This window comes from Lissotriton helveticus, chromosome 9 (genome assembly GCF_964261635.1).
Source record: "Lissotriton helveticus chromosome 9, aLisHel1.1, whole genome shotgun sequence".
In the NCBI taxonomy this organism is placed as follows: domain Eukaryota; kingdom Metazoa; phylum Chordata; class Amphibia; order Caudata; family Salamandridae; genus Lissotriton; species Lissotriton helveticus.
In genome coordinates this window covers 804,572,233-804,584,252 of record NC_136070.1, presented here as the reverse complement: position 1 = coordinate 804,584,252, position 12,020 = coordinate 804,572,233, and the positions used below count along the sequence as shown (strand labels likewise).

The 12,020-nt window shown below is 43.6% G+C and overlaps 1 protein-coding gene across 1 annotated transcript in view; it reads right to left on the bottom strand.

The window, feature by feature from the left end:
• Positions 1 to 347: 347 nt before the first annotated feature.
• LOC144781883 (uncharacterized) overlaps positions 348 to 12,020 on the bottom strand; it is a 210,169-nt gene continuing 198,496 nt past the window's right edge. The window contains exon 4 of the mRNA XM_078660933.1: positions 348 to 2,823. Within this exon, the coding sequence (XP_078517059.1) occupies positions 1,700 to 2,823 (1,124 nt within the window). The 3' untranslated portion in view covers positions 348 to 1,699. The remainder of the gene's footprint in view (positions 2,824 to 12,020) is intronic.

Here is a 12,020-nt window from a genome sequence, read left to right as displayed (position 1 = left end):
TTATGAAATAATTGTAAATGTGTAAATGATGTGACATGCTCTGTACCAAAAGGGGGGGAGGGGAAAAAAGGGGGTAAAAAACCCAATAAAAACATTTAAAAAATATATATATATATATATGTGAGTGAGAAGCACAAACACCCTGATATCACTGAACACACATACAGGATAAGGAGAGCTTTACGGCAGGGGAAAAGCAAATCTTTTAACAGAACACTCAAAAGAAGGAAGTTTCTAACAAATACTTAAGCATCAGGACACCAATATAGGCTTGAGAAGGGTGCAGAATGTAGAACTTTGCCTTTTCAAACATCTCACCAAAATGGGAAAGATATGAATACAAAAAATGGAGTTCAAAGAGCAGTGAGTTTATTTGGAATCAAATTGTGAAAATGCATACACAACTCAATACAGTATTTTCTTTTGACTATTAGCTTTTGACCAAAAGGTTACTCCTTATTTCCAATAGAAAGTTGGAAAACATTATTCAGATGATTTTCACTTAATTCGCTGCAGTTTTGCACCTCTCAGAAAGTATGCGTCGATATTATAACCAAACTGATTCCATCCCGCCCCTGTACGCCCCCTCTCATTGTTAAATGCATTATTTCCACATTGCCATGGCCAAATTACTTCCAGTAGCACTAGAAACATGATTTACTAATAACAGGTGTTGTAGATGTTCCTTTTGAAGCTTACATATTTAGGTCATCCACAAATATTACTTTTGACTATGGTTTCTTCTTTTTTCTTGTTTTTTGTAAACTCGATTTCCTCTTGGTATGCAGTTGAGATTCGAAGTGGAAGATTTTTTAGGAAATTGGCCACTCAGTTTGGAATTATACTCACCGCGAGAGGTGATGCAGAAAAAAAAAACCACACTTGAATATTCCTTTCAAAATGTTTACATTAGGGGCTCCAACACATCAGGAGGAGAGGTTTTTAGTGGCCATCTGCACATTTTCACTCCGCTTATAGAGTGCTCTTCCCCTTGGGCATTAGCACATTTATCCACAAGGTTTTCGACATTATTAATTTCAATCCACAACATCCTTTCTGAATCCCGTATGCTAGGATATTCTTTAGTACAGTAAGTCATAGAAATGTTCTAGTCAGGTGCACTCGAGGAACAATCAGTATTTTGGTTTTCTGAGATACTTTCCACATTAACTCCATGTGACCAGTTGCCGCGTTGGTGCATCTTTTGTGCAATTGGTGCACTTTGTGCTTCAAACCCATTCTCCAACAGGTTGTGTCCACAAAATGGTGTTCCCATTACCTCACAGGTACGCCTTCACTTGATACCGTCTCCAACATAGTGCAGATATTACATACATGCATTGGCAGGTTTCATGTCAAGAGCATACTCCTTTTTACCTTGGTGATGAGGCACCCTCTTCATAAACTTTCACTTTCTGAAGTATCTTCCACATACTATATTTATTAAGCGCTCCATGTTTGTGCCTCATTTAGTATGATTAGTATGCAGATATGCAGATTAGGAGGTTGGGTCACAAAGGCCCTTGGAGCCCATAAAAGAGACATTTGGTTAAGTTCTTATGAAGCTGAAGTGTCTTCCAGTCAAATTACGTTTTGACTCACATGCAATGTTAGAAATAACTTAAACTTAATTTAATTCTGTTTTCACGTAGGGCAGGATAACCGATAGAGCCCCCTTCAGGCTTACACTTAAATCCGACTAAACGGCTGCTGAAACACTCTCCACATTCAGTACTAAATGCACATTGTCCGTCCAACACTTCTTTTCATGTTCTAAACAAGAACTGTGATTGGTAAACGGTTTACTACAGTTTTGACAGCTGTAAGATTTCAAATGATTGTGCGATTTGTGGTGTCGGAGAAAGGAAGATGTGTCGCTAAAGCTTTCTCCACACAAATTACACAAATAGGGGTTCTCCCCCGCATGACTGAGCTGGTGTTTGCCCAGAGCGTAGGGTGTGGGGAAGCCCTTGCCACATTCTTTACATATGTTCAGTTTTTCCCTAAAGTGCATTCTCTGGTGTGAGGTTAGCTGCGTTTTCCAACTAAAAGTGTCTCCACATTCCCCACACTTAAAAATTTCTGCGTGTGCCAGCTTGTGTTTTAAAAGGTTTGCTTCTAAGCTGAACCACCTTCCACATACACCACATTTATTTGGATCTAAACCAGCATGAATTTCCATGTGCGCTGTAAGGTTGGATTTCCTGCTATAAGTCTTTCCACATTCAGTACATACATGTGGCTTTGGAGCTAGGTACTTGTCACTACTGGGCAAAATGGGTGGAGGGTCGCAGAAGTGATGCTCACTTTCGAAACTTGCAGGGAGTGTTTCACCCGGGTTTACGGTCTCCACGCTTCTTTCTTCAGTGAGCTTTTGATCCTCAATTCTCCCCATGTTAGTGAAAGTGTTCTCAACTGCACTTTGTGTATCTTGTTTCTTTTGTTTGTGACTTCTCTGATGTGTAACCAGATGAGAGTATTTCTTGAAGGTTCTTTTACATGTACTACATGTATGTCGTCTTCGCTTTTTATGGGATTTCATGTGCATCGTAAGTGTATATTTTCTTGTAAAGCTTTTTGAACATATGGTACATTGATATATTTTTGCTTCGGTCTGCAGTGAGGCACGCCCCGTGGAGTTTCTCGGTTTGTCGAGATGTTTTTCATAGTCAGTGGTGTGTTCTTGGCTGTCAAATGCAAGCTCTCCAAGCTCCTGCTTTATAAGTGGCAGAGGTTCCTGTTTGATCTTTCCTAACGCAACGTATGAAGGCGTCAGCTCTTTAGTACTTTTTCCTATTATGATCTTGTCCTTGGGCTTCTCCCCTGTTGGGCATAAAACATAAGAATTGAATCAATGAGTTAACTTGAATTATAAGGAAATCATATGTATGAAAATGCAGATTATAAAACATTGATTTCTATCATTCAAGTGGATACAAACAAGATGCGTGATTGTGGCCTAAATCCCACCATTAAAAGCCACATTGTTTCCCACTAGAAGAATCAGTGAATTAGTAGTAATTCCACATGGTTAGTCTTCGAGAGGATGCCTGATTGGACACGTATTGTATATAAATGTTTAAGACAGGGTTATTTTACACCAAGAAGAGCTAGTGTAATAACTGCCACACGGCCTCTATACTAAACCTATAGCACACAACTGGAATGGCAGTAATGGTTCACTGTACACCCTCAGGAAAAAAGGGGTAATCTAGATACTAGCCCGAATAGAACGTTCGAAATATTGGTCAGATAGGCGTCACCCACTCTGCTGGGGAATGCTTTGTCATCGGCCAGTCCGACCCACTGTGTTAGGATGATATCAGCACCGTGGTCTCAACCTCATTGAGGGAGATCAGAAAACTCTTGTTCTGGTCAAAAATGGGCCCCTGTAATTCTTAAAGCATCCGAGGTGTAAACCCGAACATTTCCTTTACACCCAGGTACACTTGGTCGGATTAAAATCTGAGTACGGATGATCATGAGAGACTATGTCTCAGGCATCCCATCACAAATCTACTTTCCACCATGTTTTGACTACTCACTGGATCCTTCAAAGGAAGGTCTCTGGTTTCCGTCAGGGTAGTCCAGGTACCCCACACGTCAGTCATTGGTGCACCTCAAAAAGTGCATGAACAGTAAGAAAAAGTCTTTCCTCTAAGGTTATTGTCATAAACCCTACATTCTTAGGTTTATCTGCCAAAGGCAGTAGTGGCCCATGCAGGTGAGTGTGGTGGAGTAGGGCGGGGCTGGGGTGGAAGGGTGAAAGTGTCAAACGACGGGATAAGGAAATGAATGAATAGATAAATAAAACTACTCCCTGGTGTGTCCCTTTGGCACATAACTCTAAGAGTGTAGGGTGACAACAATAACCGTAGAGGTAAGACTTGTTCTTACCGTTCACGCACTTTTTGAGGTGCACTAGTGACTGACGTGTGGAGTACCTAGACTGCCCTGACGAAGGCCAGTTACCCTTCTTCAAGGGATCCATTGTGTGGCCGAAATATGTTGGCAAGTAGATTTGTGATGGGACGCCCAAGACATAATATCTTGTGATCATCCGTACTCAGATTTTAATCCAGGAAAGTGCGCCTGATAGTAAACAAAATCTTTGGGTTTACACCTAGGCTGTTTGAAGAATAATTGGCCCCCACTATTGACCCGAAAGAGAATCTTCTGATCTACCTCTCTAATAAAGTTGAGACCACCGTGCTGGTATCATCCTAACATGGTGAGTCGGACTGGCCAATGATTAAGCATGCCACAAAAGAGTGGGTGAGGTCTATCTGACCAATATTTCAAATGCTCTATTCTGGATAGTATCTTGTAATATTGATTATCCCTTTTTTCCTTGAACAACATTTTCATTGGAGCACTTCTGCCACGTCTAGCCAGAGTATAACACAAACTAGAGTATGAAATTTAAAAAATGAAAATTGTTCTCCAAAGCACAGCAGGGAAGAATCATAATGGTGCACAGAATACCTGCACATTATGGGTAATCAATACTTTCTGTGCATTTTTCCATTACAGGAACGTGTCTACAACCATGAAATAGTTCTGTTTCCATTACTGACTTAATATATCATAAACTGATAAAACCACAAAATACATACAGAAGAGAAAAATCTGCAGCAGAAGAATAAAGAAGCTGGCACCCAGGTAAATTTCAGTATACAGCCCTCTTCGCACAGTAATCTTCAATCGATTCTTCAAGAGCAATTACATTCTCCTCCTTTATGTCAGCGTACAGAAAGACTCTTTTCAAGGTCTAACATGGATTTTCTGGCCCAGCAGTTTACTCATGTTCCACCTTATGTTGGTATTTACTAGAGAACGATAACCATGTTGGTGCTATGAGAAGAAGAGGTTTTGAGAGGCAAGATGGCGTCTGAGTGAGAATCGCAATCACTCACCTCCGCTCTGCTCCGCACCTCGCTGTGCTCACTCCCGAGCAGGACTGCCGATGAATAGTTGATGCTGGATGAAAAGCAACCCGAATGTCACCACTGTAAGGATGAAGCCAAACTGAACGGCCCCTTCGCTAAAAATTAACCGGGGAGAAGATCAAGACAGCATCGAGGGAGATGCGAGGGCTGGCAACTCTATCCTGGTTTTGGTGGCTCTACAAGTTGAACGGAGCCCGGCGGTGTTGATGCACGACAGCCTGCCCCATGCACTGGGAATGCATCGCTCGACTTCTGCTAACAGCCGCAGGGAGATGGATCTGCTCGGGCTGCAGGCTGGGGTTGCCTAGCAATGGAGAAATTGAGGGAAACCTCGGAAAGAAGCACACAGAGGCTATGGCAGCGCGAGGAGGTCGTGGCAGGATGCGCCTGAACACACTCTGTGGGTCCCGCAAGGAGAGTGACCCCAAACCAGAGATGGAAGCTAAAAAAACAGACTTTTGCAGTGGCAAATGGGCCAAATCGAAGAAAGGATAGGAGAAAATGAAGGCTCCCAAGAGTGCAAAAAATACTGAATCAAAAGGTATGTTGCCGGGGGGGCATGGAGAGAAAAATAAACAAATGGCAAGTACCAGCATGTTTCCCCCTATCGAGAGTGATAAAGAACCGGGGGCCCCTGGAACATTACAAATAGACGGAATGGGGTCTAATCAAGAAATGTTAAATGCAGAGAACTCCCTGAGCGCCCCCCTAGCTGTTTCTCCAGAACACATGGAAGAAAGGAGGCCATCCTGGGGGTCATGTGACGAGAATACTGTCCTTGGGCCCACAGAGGAACCATATAGAGATCCCCAAAGTGAGGCGCATAGCAAAGGGGGTAGCAGGGTAAAGAAGAACACCCTTACAATGCATGAGGGAGAGGGAGCTGGGTCTGAGCAGCTGCATAAAGGAACTAATGATGAAGGGGCCATCCGAAAAGGAGCCATGAGACAGAATTATCTCTCCCCAGACTCTATGGAAACATTTTATTCTCTGCATGAGGAATCAGCCGAGTCAGAGACCGGGCTCTCCAGCAGTAGTGAAGGAGTGGAATGTGAAGATACTTCCACGAGTAACTACAGCCAGCCGGAGGAAAAGAGAACCCAGAAGAGAACGAAACAGGGTTCTGATGGGAAGAACAGACATAAGAAAGACTTTGACGAAGAAGGTGAACTTGGATGGGATTACTCTGCGAGGCAACTAATAGGCCCCAATAGTCCGAAAGGAGCAGAAAAGCTTTCAAAAGAACATCAACTCAGCCAGGGGGAACCAAAAATTCATGATGAAATCTTAGAACCATCTCTGTCAATGATTTTTCAATCTTTAAGGTCGTTTCAGGACGAAATCAAGAATGAGAATCGCCAGGCACGGCTTGCCTCAAAAAAACTGCAAGGCACCATGCGTAAAGTTGAGAAAACATGCACAGAAAATGCAGACAGACTAGGCATGGTGGAGTAGCCTACGGAGGACTTAGAAAACACGGTGGATACACTAAAAGAGCAGGCATCCTCACAAGATAGCATGCTAAAAGACGTAATGTGGAAACTAGAGGAAGCCGAAAATCGGCAACAACGGAATAACCTGAGACTGCTGGGAATTCCAGAGAATGCCGAAGGAAAGGATGTAAGGGAATTTACCATAAATCAGCTGAAAAACTCTCTACCAAAACTGGCACCGTGGGACTGGGACAAAGAAATCCAGCGGGTCCATAGATTTCCCCTGTCAATTCCCAAACGCCCGGTGAATACACAAGAGTATCCACGTGTGATCTTAATATACCTTGGGAATTTCTCACTCCGTTAGGCCGTCTACGACCTGGCTAGGCCTAACATGAAAAGAAAGGGGGAAAACTTTTTTTACTTTGCCAAACCAGACGTCGCGTACGCTACCGTAGAGAGAAGATGGCGACTCCGGCAGCTCATAACCCCTTTCCAAAAAGCTGGCGCATCTGCATTTTTACAAAACCCAGCAAAATTGAAAATCATCCATCAAGGGCGGAACTTTTACTTTATCTCCAAAATACAAGCCCAGAAATTGCTAGTCGAGATCATATCAGGGGGGAAAAAAGCTATTGAGGCTAAATGAGTCTAGGAAACAAAAGCCTTGAGGCAGGAACCAGGATTGGGAACATATGTTTTTCACCTTTTTCGGCATTTAATCCACAGTAGTAATAGCAGTGGAATGTTGATGGATTGCAAAATGTGGTAACCTTTCAATGTACAATAGGATGGGCTTTGTTTCACTTCACTATTAGATTAGCATCTTTCCTTCTTCTTTGGTTTTTGTATTTATAGGGTTGAGCACAAGGCGAGGAGACGAGGGGAGGGAGGGGGGCGTGGACAACCCAGACGCTTTCACACAGGCTCAGGATTGAGCCTGACTGCCCTAAGAGGGGTGGGGGTGGGGGTGGGGGAGGGTGGGGGTGGCGTCATCCAGGATGGGTGGGGGAGGGAAACGGGATCACAGGCATCCGGCAGGTATAAGACATGCAATCAAGACAAATAAATCATGGGGCATCAAAATGTTCATGACCCAAGGGTGGAACGAATGGCATGACGGATTCGTACGATCAGGGAGGGGGGGTACAAAACCCTGAATGGCTAAACTAAGAATTCTATCCATTAATATTTGCGGCCTCAATGACCCGAAAAAAAGTCAAAGAGTAGCGGTGGGATTAAAAGCAACAGGGGCTAACATTATATGTCTCCAGGAGACACACATGGAGGGGTCACAACGACAAATTCTTAAAACCCTCGGGTATAGGTTGATAGTAGCCACAACGCAGGTAACCAAGACAATGGGGGTGGCCATCCTGGCAATGGGAGGAGGAGTACAATTCACCAGATCAGCAGCCAATAGGTTTGGCCGATGGACAATGACAGAATGTCAGCATAGTAACGGGAATAAACTATCTATATGTTCTATATACGGTAACGTCACAGACGATCCAGATGTATTGGAATTCATCACTAATTAATTAGCTCACTGGCCACTACCACTGATTGTCTGTGGCGATTTTAATTTGAATTTACCGTGTGATTGGTCACCAGAGTCTGGATTTGTTTATAGTGGGAGAAAACTGAGGGTATATCGAGCTCTTAAAGAATTGTGTACTACTCATAGTCTGCGGGACTGCTGGCAGGCAAAGCATCCTAAGAATCCAGGATATACGTTTTTCTCCAACCCACATGCCAGATTTGCCAGGTTAGATTATATATTTGTGACTAGTACCAAGTTCTCAAAACTCACAATAGACAGATTGCCACGAGTCCCATCGGACCATAATCCCCTAATTATAAGTATTGATAGTGGAGGAATACACAATGACCCGAGCATTTGGACGGTCGAGAGGGCCCTGCTCCTAAATGAAGAGTACTGCTAACTTATGAGTAAATGGATACCCGAGTTCTTACAGGATAACCTGGGTAGCACGTCAATAGAAACAGTTTGGGACACCCTCAAGGCAGGAATAAGGGGAGAAACCCTACGGTTTTCGTTAAAATCTAATAAAGAAGCTAAATTAAAAATGGGGATACATCAGAAGAAATTGGCGGAAGCAGAGGAGGGACTTATAAGGGTGGTGCAAGAAGCACAGGACATTGAGGGGGCACTAACGGTGGTGGCAGTTGCTAAAAACAATATTACTGATATTTTTAAAGATAAACCAATATGTAAGGCTACAATGAATAGAGAGAACACATATGAATTGAGCGAACAAGTGGGGCATCAATTGGCGGTTGCAGCTCGGCTAATACAATCAAAGAGATTAAAGATCCTAATAACGGACTTCAAAATGACCCTAAAAAGGTAAGAGCTGCGTTCCAAAAATATTATCAAGAACTCTACGAAGAAACCAATAAACAAAAAGATGAGATTGAGAAATATCTAGATCAGACTTTAACCCTAAAGCTCCCACAGGAAGATCAAGATAGTCTAGACGAAATACCTCAATGGGAAGAAATGTTATTGTCAATAAATAGTCTAGCCACAGGGAAGGCAGCCGGGCTAGACGGAATACCCACAGAGTTTTATGCTAAATTCAATAAACCATTAAAAGGGATTTTAAGTGAGCTAATCGCACATGTCTTTCAGGGAGGGCATCCGCCGGGGTCATGGGCTTGGGCTAAAATCATAGTGTTCCCAAAGAAAAATAAAGATGCTACAGAACTGGGATCTTATCATCCTATCACCCTAATAAATTGGGACTCTAAAATATATGCGAAACTGCTAGCCAGCCGACTCGCGCCAATCATCCATAAAATTGTTTCAGGCCTCCGGCATGGGTGCATCCCAGGAAGATCCACCACCGATCATGTGCAGAGGGTGATTACACTCTTTGAAATTGCCGAGGTAGCAGGAGACCCTAAGGCACTAATATTTTTAGACGCAGAGAAAGCCTTTGATAGGGTCTCCTGGCAATATCTATGGGCGGCAATGTTAAAGAGTGGAATAGGGAAACGATTCATAAACACTATTCGTATGTTGTACACAAACCCTGAGGCAGTAGTAATGGTGAATAGGGCAATGTCAGAAAAAATTGATGTAACCAGAGGGACAAGACAGGGTTGCCCTTGTTTCCCCTTATTATTTGCAATCTTTATCGACCCGTTTATCCGCAGCCTCGAAAACAATCAGGCAATCCCACCAATAAAATCCCAGAATGGCGTCACAAAGACTTTAGCCTATGCGAATGATATTGCGCTGGTTACAAGTGATCCAGGCGAAGCAGTAAAAGCAAAGGAAGAAGAGGCTAAAAAATTTGGGAACATTTCTGGGTACAAGCTGAACCAGGATAAAACCCAGATAGTTATCAACAACAAAAGTACATGTAGGGATGATCGGGTAGTAGAGAGTGCCACATATCTGGGTGTTATCATCACTGCCAATCTGGATAATCTGGTTAAGGTTAACATGGATGTATGACATTACAACGCATGCTTTTACATCGCATGCCGTTACAACGTGGTTTTTACAACGCAAACCTTTACAACGCATAGCGCTTTGGGGTGCTGGATAGTGAATAGTTTAATTTACTATTCCAACTCCAGTCCCCGTGGACACTAGGGAAGGTGTTGGATAGTAAATTAAACGTATTCCCTATCCTAGAGCGCCCCCCAGTGTGGTTCTGTAATTCTCAAACCTGACTCAATTTTAGTCTTGCCCTCACGTAGGCTTGTGAAGTAGGCCCAACGAACAAGTGGCCTGGCCTTCTGGTTCGTGCATATATTAACTTGGGTTTTTCTGACTCTGAATGAACTGCAGAGAGAGTGACGCTTTTCACCTGAAACCGACCTTTTGCAGAACCAGTTTCACTAGCTGATCGTTGTCTGAAATTGGCAATCACTGTTCAGGACCTCGTTAACCTTTAGTTTCCTTGCACATATCTTATCCTAATCAGCATCTATATTGTTTCTTTCCTTACGACTTTTCATTACATGGGTAGTGCTTTCAAATATGGGTTTGTCCGGCTTGTGGAAATTGAATTTGGGACAGTCCTAATAATTAACTTTTGGGTTGGGTTACTGTAAATTGGGTTTTTGTTAATGTGATACTCAGTTAGAAAATGTGTCCTATTGGTCAGAATTTGGTGCAGTGGGTGTACATTTATAATGAAAATATTGTGTATAAAAGGTGATGTCTTGCTCTATGAAAATTGAGCAGTTTCTTGAGTTGTACACCGTGTTGTATTGCTGGGATTTCTGCTACTAGCTACAGCTAATAAATTTGATCTCTGACGCCAACTAGAAGTATTCCGTGTCTCTGTATACCAAGGCAAGGGAACCCAGAGGACTTCGGGCGTGTCCCTGACGCCGCTGGGTACTTGAAATCCCAGTTCTTCAGTTGGCGCCCAACATGGGGCGACTTCAGTGGTTCCGGTCCAAGCCTGAAGATTGCGAGGAGCCACGTGAGGAAACTCTGGAGGAGGGCCCCCACTTCATCGACCCCTGCATGTCGACGTGGACCGAAGGTCTTTTCTGCGAGGCTTCCCGCTTTCCAACGGCTACGAAGGACTGCTGCCCTGACTGTCGCCTTGTCTTGGACCCTCCGATTGATGTTTGTAAAGCGAGACGATTGACGGTCTTCTGGTGGCGTGACATATATTTGGTTAAGTATAAGTGGGTCGCTCCCACGACTTTGTTTGGCTCCTTGGTTTTGATTTGGTTGCTGCAGTACCCAAAGCCAAAGGGCTTGTATATTACGAGTGTATCATTTTTTGACTCCCTTTGAAGTTTGAAACCAGACTTGTCAGGTTCTGCCTTGCCGCGCCTGCCTAATCTTTAAGAGACTACGACTTCCATGAGCCTTTGCTGCAGGAAGTATAAGGTTGGAAGAGACAGGAGGGAAGTTGCGCGTAATTTTGAGTCCTTTGTTTGTGTTTACTGAAGAAACGCTGGCTGCCGTCAGCGTCGCGCTGCTCAACGCGGGGGAGATTCTTCGTCTTCCGAAATACCCGATCAACCGAGAGGTATTATTGTTTGCAGGAGATCCGCTGGGAGCCGTTGCTCGCGGTACTGTAACTCTTGTTTTTGTACATGTCCTCCAATTGTATCAATGGAGAAGCATCGCTGATGCGTGATTACTTTTGGGGCATTGTAGTGAGTCCCGCGGAACAAAGCGGCAGGTCGCTGTTTGTTGCCGTTTAATAATTGGTTACACCGAAGGTAATTCTGGGGAAGCAAGAGCAGCGGAGCGTTGTAGGGCTCTACACGTTGCCGTGTGCTACGCTAAAGCTTTTTACCGGAGCTGTGTGGTGGAAGCATCTACCTGCTACCGGTTGGTGGTGTTAACTGTTTTGCATGACAAGCGGAGCGTAGTGGTGGTCGCAAACACACGTTGCCGAGTTGTCTTTTCTTGTCTTCTCCAGATATGGATTAAGAGTGGATAAACATCGTGAACATCCTAAGTTGTGGAGTTATTCAGGGCGCCCTGAAAAGAAAATAAGAGACATCTGATTTGAGTGATGATATAGAGAGTGTGTCTCTAAACTTGAATTGGATTATAAAGAACACCGGGGAATGAACTATGCACTATTCTAAGTGAAGTAACTTATAGATTTCAAAAAAGGGTCATGAC